Source organism: Citrus sinensis, chromosome 1 (genome assembly GCF_022201045.2).
Source record: "Citrus sinensis cultivar Valencia sweet orange chromosome 1, DVS_A1.0, whole genome shotgun sequence".
Taxonomy (NCBI): domain Eukaryota; kingdom Viridiplantae; phylum Streptophyta; class Magnoliopsida; order Sapindales; family Rutaceae; genus Citrus; species Citrus sinensis.
In genome coordinates, this window is record NC_068556.1 from 22,380,469 (window position 1) to 22,394,085 (window position 13,617).

The window sequence follows — 13,617 nt, forward strand, 5'->3', positions numbered from 1 at the left end:
TAATTCTTGTGGGTGCCCATCACTAATCCAAGTAGATTAATATCCAAATTACACTTCTAATTAACTCTCTAATTGATTAATCACTTCATTTCGAACACATTTACATGAACATTATCTTATAGGTTTCCCCTTTGGATCCACACAAAGATATATATATATAATGGATGTCATTGTCATCCACTCATAAGACACTATGGCTAAAGACAATATTCATTATGAAGAAAAAAACACTATTGAGAGCAACCAAACTCATAATAGAGATTCATGAATGTATTCGCTCGTCTTTGTAGCATACATTATCATCACATATATATGTGAACTACTCGATAATGCTTGTGCCAACAACAAGAAATTGTCCATCAATTTCTGGAATTTAATAAATGATAAATGGACAAAATTGTAGTCGAACGAGTAAGATTTGAGGCGCCCCACCTAATCCAGATTGTTTAAATAAGGAAAGGTCAAGTTGTAAAGAAAAAGACTTAACGTATTACACAGCATTCATTCTGAGAGAAATGAATCGCAAGAAATTAATGGATTTGAGTTCTAAAGATTTTTTATGAGCACTAACTTAAAAACAGTGGCACAATCAGAGTGGTGGGCCTTGGTACATTTATGTACAATATAATTTGTGCGCATGGTACAGTAGCACTCAGATATGTTCATTAGTGCTGCTGAGGCTGATGATCATCAAAAATATTTTTACTATCCCATTTATGCAAGGAATTCTGCCACATGTGTGCAAAATCTGCCGCGTGCTACAAGCATGAATGGCGGCTAAAGCCACTTGTATGCATGCCCACCAAATGCAAATGTCGCCCAACAAAGGACCCACCCGTGGGGACTTGATGTCTGCAAAAATACATGAAACCCTAAATCATCAAATGGGAACTTAATTATGTGCCAAGAAGTTAGGGCACAACCCTAGATGATTTGTAGTTGTGTAGGGCCAGCTGCCACGGTGGTTGTCGGGACGACACATTCAACTGATTAGTGGGACCAATCATAAGAGTTTATAAGGGCATTGCATATATATATATATATATGATTTGGGTTTTGTGGTGAGAAGGAAACAATGTAATTGTAGCCGTGCTAGGCTAGGATATCGCTAAAAGGGGTTCACAAAGGTGACTTAATATGGGACCAAAATTAGGGTTTTAATAATTTAGAGCAATCAAAGATCCTTTCCTTTGTCCCTTCAAATTACTAAGTTTTTCAAAAATAAAAACTAGGACTTTGGATACATCTTTTCATGTAAAAGGTGGGAGAGATTTTGCTTTTAGAGTTAGTGTTTGAGACTTTTTAAGTAAGATTTGGATGTGGTTGACCAATTTTGTTTTGAAAGTAACATAAGCAAAAAGAAACAACAACAAATTAAAGTGTTTGAGACTTGTATCTTATTGTGAATAATTGGGCTTGCTTTTAATTTTTTGTTTTTTGTTGAACGTTATTTGTGCTTGTGCTTGTGTGTATTTTGTGTTGTTTGCTTGAATTTGGTGATGGTGCGCCGTGCGCGTGCAGCACAAGATGTGGGATTGTGGTCATAATGGGGGCTGCCAGCCATCCATAGGATTTATTCATGACGCATACATTTTGAATCATTCATTTTCCGCCCTTAATTAAAACCACATATTTGTTCTAAACACATGCATTTTCCTTTGTATGCATAGCTTATCGTACACTGTTACCATATATTTATTTTTACAATTCCTTAAGCAAAGTTTCCTTGGAGTTCATTATTGTGTTGGTCAAATTAATTATTGATATAATCTTGTGCATAAAGTCTTAAATTACAGCCAACAATAGTGGAAACGTGATCATAGAGGTAGTTCAAGTCAATTACGAAACTACTACCAAAATCCAACCTACCCACCACTAGTTATACATCTACTATATAATCTCCCTAGTTATTCTTGCCTCTATTTCTTCAATTTTATTTTCCTCCAAATTTCATAACTATAAGAGTTGTATGAGAAATTAATGAAGCTTTTTAAGCATTACAATGATCAAATTAGAAAATTCAAGACACAACTAATTATTTACGGTTAGGGTGTGGGGGGCATTAAAAAGAAAGACAAGTGTGTTCGAGAGAGAAATATTTTGACAGTTAATTAGTATCAAGAGTCCATATCATTAGTCTCATTTAATTTTAACCCATAGACAACCCACCAATAATCTAAAGGCTAAAAATAGTTAATTTGTGCAATTTAAAGAGATCATCATCAATCCTTGCACTTTACTAATTTACAACTAAACCCATAAAAAAATAGTCGGTATTCACATGCCAATAACATAATGATCAACAAAATTCTTTTAATATAGGTTGAATTATTCGATATAGTCAGCTATAAAATTGACTAAATAGCGTGATGTTTTATATTTTTTGTAATATATCATCATATTTTTAAAAAATAAAGAACATCTGCATAAAGTAACAATTTGATTTAATTTTCCGACTAACGAATATTCACTTAATTAATATTTTTCTTAGTCGGGCATCTAAACTTGATAACTACTACACCACCAAAAAGAAGTGGGGTATAGGTATCGTAGGAGTAATGTAAACTATATACAAACGGAAAGACATTAAGACAGACAAAAGATCAATTCACAATAAATCTTTGTACATACACATGAAATGGTGATTATAGCATAAACTTTTCAAACTCAAAACCTTTTTAATTCTCTAATATTATTTTTAGGGGAAGTGGGGAAAACCCACTGCAATTTTGAATTAAGGATATGCTTAGCAAGGTGCACATATTGCTCATTGCGAAAAAAAGAGAGTTGATGATAATGCCTCCTACATGAAATTGCATGGAGAGTTGAAATGATGCGAAATGCTTTTGATTTCACGTACGGGGCCTCCCTAATTCAAGGATATATTCTCATTGTTTATCCGCCACGCCTCATTCCTTTTGTTTTTTGTTTTTTTTCCTTCCTGTTATTTTAATTTCTCTATTTTGTTTTTGCTAACATATGTGTTCTGCATAATTATTATTTTTTCCCTATTTTATTGATGATTTTTGGGCACGTCTAGCTTTTGTTAATTAACACATGCCTTCTTCGTTTTGGACCAAGCTGTCCCTATTAACCAGTTGTTTTCATATCGTGCTTTAGTGCAATTAATACTATTATTTTAACTTTCCCGTTATCCAATAACTATCCCTTCAGTGTAAATTTAAGGAAAATTTTTCCATCAGTCATTATCTAGTATCACTGCTTCTTTTATGTTCCTTATTTCCCCCCCCCCCCCCCCCCCCCTTTCTCCTGTTAACTTGATGATATGTTTTTGTTATCCTATATTTACTTGAGAGCACCTATAAACATCAGTTCATTAGTCACTTCTCATAGCAAAGTTGATGAAAATTTGTTGTCATACTGTGAGACATATGGTCTCTGGTTTATGATGATGTTTTTGTGTTCAATTTAACTGTCACGCGAATGACTTGGGAGTCTTGTACATTGTTAATTGTTCACTTTCAATAGCTAATGTTCAATATGTGTTTGACCACCCAACGTCCTAGTTCAAATTATTTTGAATGAGCCATATGATGGGATTTCTTTAATTATTAGTCTTAATTAGTGGTTTAACTTGCTTTCTATTTCTTTTTTTTTTTGGGTTGGGTTAATTAACTTTAAACTGTTGCCAAATGTCTTGCTAAAACAATACTAAAAGTTCCAATGATTTGATGATTTGCTACTATTTCCAATTTATTGGCTAGCTAATCGAGATTGATTCAATAGCAAAAGTATTTAAATAGGGCAAAACTATTTGACTAAAATTACCTCGTATACACTTAAAACTAACTTTTCTTGTATGTCCATGTCATTTTAATGCATATGCATATGCATCTGAAAATATTTAGTCACAAAGGAAATCCAGTTACTATTTTTATTTACTTTAATTACCAGCTTAAAATGACATTTCAGACATAAAATATCCACTAGTAATTTATTGCACCAGACATGCAATCGACACGTCGATCACTAATAGATCCAATATATGAACTTGTCGAGAGTCCAATTATTTTTTAATACGACAAATTGTTTATAAACATTTATATCCTAAATGTGAGGTCCATTTTTTGTTACTAAACTAAGAAAAATGGTAATTGTGTACTAGTTTTTTTAGAAATATGATCCTGTATATTCAATTTGAGGCCATATTGGTAAATTTCATTCCCTACTCAAAATATTGTCAAAACTGGTTTCATTGGCACTCATGAGTAACAGAGAAATTGTGATTGGATGTGGAAGTAGCTAGCTGGAGATCAAGACAAGAGGTTGGCAGAAACTGATCAGTAGTCTGTAACACAATAAAACATATCAACAAAAAAAGGAATACGAATTAGCAACCTAGCTAGCTAGCATGCATCATGCATATGCGCGTGGGCATAAAATCCGTTTGATGTTCCTGTCTCTCTAATGAAAAATCTTTCCCTTTTCTTTATCTTTCTCTCAAAAAATATATATCATCATCATCATCATCATCGTCATCATCTTATTCACTTCATTATGCCTACAATCATGATTCTTGGTTGCCTCACACCCGCATGCTCCTCTCCCCCTCCCTCCCCACTCTCTCTCTCTTATCTCACCCCCTATAAATTCATTTTCACCCCCCCTCTCTCTCTCAACTCTCACCCTCCCATAAGTTTTCTCATCTCCCGCTTAATTTCCTTCAGCATCACACACACACACTCAGTGCCCCCTCTTCATTCAATTAAAGTTAAATGGCTGTTTCAGGCTTTGAGGGTTTCGAGAAGCGCCTAGAGCTTCACTTCTTTGGCGACGACCCTCTTAATAATCTTATTGACAATGAAATGGGGTTAAGGCTTCTTGATTTCGAGTCATTACAAGAAGTTTTAGACGCTGTGCAATGCACTGTAGTATCCGCTGTGGGCAACCAATACTTCGACGCCTACGTGTTATCTGAATCAAGCCTGTTTGTCTACCCCACCAAGATCATAATCAAAACCTGCGGGACCACCCAGCTCCTCAAATCCATCCGTCCATTGGTTGACTATGCTCATGATCTCAATCTCACTCTATGCGCCTGCAGATACACTAGAGGCAGCTTCATTTTCCCCAAATCACAGCCCTTCCCTCACACTAGCTTCAAGGAAGAAGTCTTTTACTTGGAAGAAAATCTCCCCATTAATCTTTGCTATCGTAAAGCCTCCGTCATGCCTTCTAAACTGGCCTCTCATTCGTGGCACGTCTTCACCGCCAGTGATGCTCAAGCCACCACTCGTCAGCTAGTGTCCGGCGATGTTAATGCTACCTTCACTCTGGAGATTTGCATGACCGAACTCGACCGTGTTATTGCACGAAAGTTCTTCCGGCGGCCAGACGATGGCAAAAACGGCGACACTGCAGGTAAAGAAATGACTGAACTCACCGGCATCGGCGGTATCAACCCCAACCCCAACTCCATCATCTGTGATTTTGCATTCGACCCATGTGGGTACTCCATGAACGGCGTCGACGGCGACCGTTACTCTACTATACACGTCACCCCGGAGGATGGTTTCAGCTACGCGAGCTTCGAGTGCTTGGGGTCCGTCTACGACGACCATGATGAGGTTGCTCAAATTTTGAAGAGAGTTGTACAAGTTTTTAAGCCAGCTACAATGTCTGTGTCCACCACATGCACAAGCCATGAGGTTTGGACACGTGTCGTGCATGCCATCGAGCCACTGGGTTTGAAGTGCCGGAGTTGCGTAATGGACGAGTTCCCGGCTGCCGGAAGCGTCGTGTTTCAAACGTTCACGGCGACTCGCCGGAAGTAGTGGATAACTATTATTATCATTATTATTAATATTAATAATATTATTATTATTATTACTACTACTATTAATAGGGGAAAGTGAAATTGATCGTGGGGGTTAGGATTTTTAGTAGGGGAAATTTTTTTTTTTTTTTTGGGGAAAAAAGGTTAGATGACGTGGAGAAATGTGATTGGGTGAAATGGGTTTATGAATGTTGGATTGACTAGTGTAGAAAGATTTAAAAAAAAAAAAAAAAAGACGACGTGGAAGTAACAAAAAGGGTTGGGGAAATTGGAATCACCATGATAATGCACCCCACTTAGGCTTATCACGCCTAAGATTTTTGAGGGGATTTGTGTAGTAGTGGTGGGGGGGGGATTAAAAAGAAAATGCCCATGTTTTATCTCTTTTCTTTTTCTATCATATTTGTTTCATTGTCTTTCTCTGTAATTACTTGTTCATCTCCTTTGCTTTTTCTATTTTATTCTTTCTTACAAAAAGCATCCATACACATTCGCAGACATAACACACGATTCAACACAATTATTAAAAAAAATTGGATGTCAGTCCAATTCTCGAATTGGGATATCAAATCATCTAATTTGCATGGGATTTTTCTGTGGGGGTGCATGAATGTAACCCTTGGTTTTGAAAATGTTTTATTTTTTTACTTTCTTTTTTTTTTTTAATTTCTCGAGGATGATTACGGAGATGACGTGGGAATCACCTGGGTTTCCAATGGAATTAAAATTGTTTGTCGGGTAGTAACACGAAGTGCACGATGGCATAATTGGGGTTCCAAATGTAGGTACGTGTGTCCACGTCAGATTAGTGACATGGCAGAGGGATACTGGCTCTCTGAAACCCCAATAGAAAAGGGCTCTGAGAAATTATCATGTACCTCCCCTAAGGTTTGTGGTATTTTTACCTATACCGTATCTTTCATTTGATGAGTATTTTACCTCCCTCCTGAGTTCTGTTGTTTTAAACTGAAATTTCTCTCGCAAAACCTATTTGACGTAAAGCCTTAAAAATCCTTTGAATGATGGGCGTCTTTAGTCTAATGGTAAGCAACTCGCTCTATTTTTTTTTTACAAGGACTCGACCTCTCCTTAAGCGACTCATGTGAGAGTAGTTTTCTCCCTTAAAAAGTAAAATAAAATAAATTGGAGAAATTTCCTCTTCATTGTAGAAATAACGAAAGCGGCACATACTACTATCTGAATTTGGCCTTTTGTCCTTTTGGATTCTTGTGATAAGCACGGTCCATGCTACCCAATACTACTACTAGCTTGGCCGCCGCAAAGAACAATAATAAAGCAACAAAATGACAACTTTTTATTTTTTCTAACACTGATACGTGTATTATAATCATAAATTTATTATGATAATTTAAGTCTAAGTCCATTTTAACATAGTCTAAATTTCTACCATCGTAAATATTAGAGAAAAATATATTTACATGCGTCAGGAGATGATTACCATTACTTAATTTTAAAATGAAAATGAAAATAAAATCCTAATATGCTAGGGCCCGTATCCATACCCTCAAAGTCTTTGGAGGCATGGATTATCAATGGACTCGTACCCATTAGCCGAAATGGCAATTTTAAATTTTACAGTGTACGTGGAAAAAATCATTTCTCTATCTATTCTTATCTGTACAACATAAGTTTGTACACTCTCCATTTTGTTTCTCTTAGCATTCAAATAATTGCATCACTTCCATTTGTTTTAATCCCTCTCATGGGTTTTCGGACTTCAGCTTTAGGCATAACTAGCCTAAAAGGATTGTGGGTTCTTAGCCTAAAAAAGTAAAGAAAGTTTAAGCCCACTCATGTAGGCCACTGTGAGTTGCCACTTAATCTTTGGGTCAAAGCCCAATCTTGATGATATCTGTGCTTCTGTTTCTTGCCTCATGTATGTCTAAAAACTAAAGAGCATAGCATTTTCCATGAAAATATAAATGTGTATTAGACAAAAAATAATGTTGTTGTGATCAGGTTTAAATTTAAGCTAAATATGGGTTTACCAATTGCTGCAACAAGAGGAGCCCCTGCTTCTGTCAATAACCAACTCTTGTGTGGCCTTGACGCTTCCTACAGCATCACAACAAAATGAATTTGATATCCTAAATAAAAGAGAATCCCAGAGGAAAGAAAGGAAAAATGAAAATTTAAAGCAATACTTGTTACCAATTCTAAGTGGTTTTGTCACTTAGAATTGGATCCCCTAATAAAGTTTAAATAACTTGAATGCAAATTGTGGTTTAGTTGGGAACAAAGCCGAACCTGTTGGAACTCAACATGTGGCCTTATGAATGCTAATCAAACAAGAAATTGTTTGATCTTTTAATGAGTATTAAATTCATCAAAAATGATATGTGCTATTACGGCTTTGACTCTTGATTAAAATGGTAACTTAAGAAAAAGGTGCTGGAAGTCCACTAGCAATAGCAAAAGCCATCCATAGGATAAGTTCATGATCATACTATTTTTTACTTTTAAATATTCTAATTAATACTTTACCTACCGTTTATCCTGTATGATGTAAAAATTTATACTGTTCAAGATTTACTTTAATCTTATGGGTTCGGTTACAGTTGCATCCAGCCGTTGAATGCACTTAAATAAATAGGGTCTACTAATATCCAACGGCTGGATGTACCACATATTTTCCCCAATATTATATGTATCAAGTGCTTATTTGAAAAGCACTTTGTGAGCTTTTCAGTGAGATAAAGCATAAACTTATGGCGGCTTATTAATTGAAATATTGGAGATGATTGATGAAGATAGAAAGAAAGCGAGAGGAAGCATAGCAAGAAATGAATCAAAAAAATATGTGGGTCTCAGGGGTCATGTGATACTACTGGTCCCCCGTCATCTTGAAAAGCATTTCTTCCGAAAGCAAATTTGGAATTTTGCATTGCTTGGAGAGACACGAAACACAACTGGGTTGCTTCTCTCAATAACTCTCTTCTCTCGCTTTCTCTTTGAAGAAGACTTCAATTAATTTGTTGGTACATGGTGTGTCGTTGTTACTCTAAAACCGAAAAGAGAAACTTCCAAAATAGATCGAAAGACAAGCTATAAACACTCAATATTTGCTTACATAACGCACGACACAAGATGAAGACTTTCGAGAAAGCGAGAGATTGAGGTCGACCCACTTTGCTTTAAAAGTTTCAAAATTGAAAATGAAGTGGATAACGATTTACTTCATTAATTGTCAAAAGTTAATCGCGTTAAGAGGCCCTTCTTCGTCTTTTTTTTTTTTTTTTCTTTTCTCTTAACAAAGAAAATGAGATTTCTTTATAACCCAATGCATAATAATAAACAATACTGGGTCCATACATAATAGTTGTACAGTTAAATTACTATAGTTGATTAAACCATACTCATATATTGATGTGCGGATAGGAAAAATTATGAGAAATTTTCTTATATAACCACTTTCAAAACTAAATATTAAAACTAGTCATAGAACAAAAGTTCTTAAAATAATAACCACACACATTTTTTATAAACTAAATTGTCCTTCCCTAAAGCTCCTCTCTTATTTCACGCCAACAACTAAACACAAATTATTTCACCTCAATAACTAAACACGAACTCTACAAAACTCCTCCCATTTCACTTCTCAAACTCCCTCCAACAACTAAACATAAAATTACTCTGATTTCATATGCATCAAATAACAATTGTTAACTAGCACTGAAAACAAAACCAATCAACACAGAGAGAAAAAAAAAAAAAGCTCAAGGAGGAATTAAAGTTAGTACTTTTTGAAATTTAGATTGTAAGATTAATTAAGTTTTATCTGAGTTTTGTAGATATTTGTAAAAACATATATTTTTATTAATTTTGATTACAATGTGAGTAGATATTTGCTTGTGTGAATCTAAAAATTAAGAAAAATTTGGTAAATTATGTGTTTCTATGATTTGTAGAAGAAGCTCTGATCGCGGGTGAAGATTGGTATCGCCAGGGCGATGGCATGGCACCCTTCGCCCACACTTTTTCGTGAGCGATGAATGCCTTTGGCGGCACTTCTCACTTGTTGTATTTTTAATGTTAATTGTTTGTTGTTAATGATATTTTTATAAAAATAAATTTATTATTTTAGTAATGTAATTATATTTATTTTAATTTGCTTCAGGTTTAATGGAATCAACAATTGTGCTTAAGATGTGTTATGATGGATTATGGGAAACGTTTGTTGATGGTCATGTGGAATACAAGAATGGAAAAATTAAAGCATTTTTACTTCGAAATGATGCAACTTTCGAATAATTTATTGTTAGGATATATGAAGTGCTAAAGTTAAGTTCATACGAATATTCTATGACAGTGAAAATAGTTTGGGGCACAAACTGTTCTATGCAACCCACTGCTTCTTTACTGATGAACATACTAGATGATGAAATGGTAAACATTATTATACGTATGAACTCTGATCCAATAATCTATGGTAAGACTCCTATTTTTTGTAACTACATCACCTAAAGTTACAATCAAAGCTCCTTTAATGTTATCTCAACAAAAATCAGCTACTTTGATGCCATCAACCCAATCTTCAACCTTTGAGTGCATATTTGGCTATGGATCTACGCCAAACTATAGTAATGACTTCTTCCCCGATACTAAAGAACAAAGGTTTCTAACTACGGAAAGCACATTTGGCTATGAATTCACGTCAAACTATGATAATGATTCATTCCCCGATACTGAAGAACAAAGATTTCTAACTATATAAAGCTACTTTCTATTCTGTGACTGTGATGACGTAGATTGTGATCGTCCATTAGATGATCTAGAAATAATGTCTCAGTTTTAGGAAGATAATGATCTGTGTCAAAGTCGGCCTATTACCCCTAGGTCATATAGTCAAAGTCGACCCCTAGTATCAACTGTAGTTGACCCACTACAATTGGAGGTTCCAATTATGCCATCAGTTGTAGTTCAAGTGGTATTTATGTTGGACAACTATTCAGCATAAAGGAACGGTTATACACAGAGCTTAGCATTATTGCCATTAGAGACAAGTTTGAGTTCAAGGTGGATAGGTCCACAAACATACGTTGGGAGGCTTGTTGTGCTGTGAAAACATGTAAATGGTGACTTTGAGCAGCGAGGGCGAATGACAAGGAGAACGTACAATGGTTAGTGAAGAGATATAACATTGTGCATACTTGTCAAAATGATATTTTCCATAATGGTCATCGTCAAGCAAATAGTCAGGTTGTTGGCAAAATTATCAAGTAAAAGTTTGTTAATGCCAAGCGAATATATACTCCAAAGGATATCATTTCGGATATAAAGAATGATTATAGAATTAATTTATCATACCAGCAAGCATATCAGAATAAGGAAAATGCTTTGAAGTTGATATAAAGAGACCAACCCAAAAGAGTCATATAATTTACTTCTAAATATTCTCATGTCTTGCAAGAGCTAAATGACGGTACAATAATTCGGCTTGCGATGGATGATGATAATAATTTTTTGTATTATTTTCTTACTCTTGGATCTTGTATAAAAGGTTTTATGCAGTCAATCAAGTGAGTGATCACAGACGAGTCTCATCTAAAAGGTAAATATGAAGGAACTTTGTTGATTGCAACATACTTGGATGGGAATAACCAAATGTATCTTATAGCTATTGGGATTGTAGATTCAAAAAACAATGTCTCTTGGGAATGATTCATGATGGGTTGCATGAAGTCATTGGAGAAATGTCAGAGCTGGCATTTATATCTGATCATTGCACATTTATCCGTAGAGCAGTTTATAAGATATTTCCTACTACACTACACGACCTTTTTTTTTATCATTTGGCAGGTAATTTAAAGTCACATTTCAAGAATCTTGGGAAACTATGGAAGTATTCTCTTAGACCATCACCCACTACCGCTTGCCCATGTTGCGAGCAATGTGGTGCCATCACCCGCAGCCAAGTTGCGGACAATGAGTGCCATCGCCCACAACATGGGCGAGTGATGAGTGCCTAAACCCAACATAAACAAAAAAAAAAGCTTATGAAATAAGCATAAACTTCATACTAGTAAGTACCTTTAGTATTAAAGAGTGGATCACTAGGAACTAGTTCAACAAAGTTATTGAAATAATTGAAAAAAATTTCTTAGAGACATTTTAACAAACACCTAATGTGCTTATATTTTGCACACATTAATCTTTAAAAATATTTGAATTGTCCATACCAATACATATTCTAGTGTGCTTTTCTATCAATAATAATTTACCAATCAATTAAAAATTACTGTAAAAGTATAAGGGAGTCATACATTTAGGTCGAATCCTAACACTGTGGACAATGTAGAACCTTTTGCTGATGGAGGCTGTGATAATAGGGGTTGTGATGGTAGTATTGTGATGACGGGACTGTAAAAAAAAATTTTGAGGTGACGGGCAATGATGGGCGATGCTAAGCGATGGTGGGATATAGGTGATTTAGGCGATTTTGACAATGATCTTTGGGGTGGGACAAATTAGTCCATAATAAGTGCGTGTGGTTATTATTTTAAGACATTTTTTTTCTATGGCTATTTTTGATAATAAGTTTTTGAAAATGATTATATAAGAAAATTTTCCAAAAATTATCCATTCGTGATGTCTAACAAAAAAATACCTCCACTCCATGTCTCCATGTGCACAAAATAGTTTTGAGTTTTATTTGAGATGACCTTCAACTTTTTTAATGTATTTTCTACTATCAAAATTACCTCTATTAATTGATATAGTAAATTTATTGCAATAATTAATCTACAATCTGAAACTTTTCGATTCTAAAATATGTAGATTCCCAGCCTAAAAAGAAACCAAAAAAAAAAATAAAAATTATAACCCATTAATCATTATATGTGAGTGGAGAGAACTAGCCCATAAGTGCACATAAAAGTATCTCTCACTGCAAATATGAAAGAAAAATAAAACACCAAAAAAGAGAGGCAACTCCTCTCCCTCGCTAGTGGATGCAAAGACGGAAGAAGTTTGGACTTGCATAAAATTTTCTTTTGAGAGAAGGGGAGAGCTAATACAAAGGCTAAAAACAAAGTTGCTATGGTGTTAAGAGCCATGTGCATGTATAGTGTTTGTCTTGATGTTATTTGGAATGAGAAATGTCAACTTACAAAGAAAGAAACGAGTTGTATATAACATAATAAGAGCTCAACAAGAGATTGTAGTTTGTGTAACATTTGAAATCAAAACCTATAATGAAACTGCAATGATATTATACTTACGAACTGAGATGACACATAATATAATGTTATTATAAACTGTCATGTGTGAATATCTACTTATTTTATTATTTCATTCCGAGTGAATATATAAACTTTTTATTCTAAATTTTATTTTTTTGTACTTAATATAATATAAAAAATTTAATGTGCTTTGAACATGATATTAGTGTCTGTTTGATATGTCTTATTTAATAGAAATAAGTGTTTATTTAATCTTATAAACTTTTATCATAATTTTTATTGTTATTTGATTATTTTTTTAATAGAGCTTTTTAAGATTAAATAAATTATTTTGTATCTATTAGTAAAAGGTCAAATTTTAGACTTTTGGGAGTAGATATTGACAAGTTTTTTTTAAATATTAAAAAATATAAAATATATTCTACTTATTTAATTATTTTATTTTATTCTTTTCATAACATAATTTTAAAAAATTTATTTATTAAAATAATTTCATAAATTTTTAATAAAAACTCTTATTGACTAAATTCTTTTTAATAAAAGCTCTATTTGTAAAAATTCTACTAACAATAACTCTATTTAAATAAGTTCTATTTGAAAAACTATACCAAACAAAAC

General features: G+C 34.2%; 1 protein-coding gene across 1 annotated transcript; it reads left to right on the forward strand.

The window, feature by feature from the left end:
* Positions 1 to 4,269: 4,269 nt before the first annotated feature.
* On the forward strand, positions 4,270 to 6,224 carry LOC102621523 (S-adenosylmethionine decarboxylase proenzyme 4). Its single transcript, XM_006489211.4, has one exon. The coding sequence runs from the start codon at positions 4,737 to 4,739 to the stop codon at positions 5,793 to 5,795; it is 1,059 nt and encodes a 352-aa protein (XP_006489274.1). The 5' UTR covers positions 4,270 to 4,736; the 3' UTR covers positions 5,796 to 6,224.
* Positions 6,225 to 13,617: the final 7,393 nt, after the last annotated feature.

What these genes read in the sequence shown, in the direction of transcription:
- LOC102621523 (XM_006489211.4), top strand. Translation starts at nt 4,737, where the DNA reads ATGGCTGTTTCAGGCTTTGAGGGTTTCGAGAAGCGCCTAGAGCTTCAC.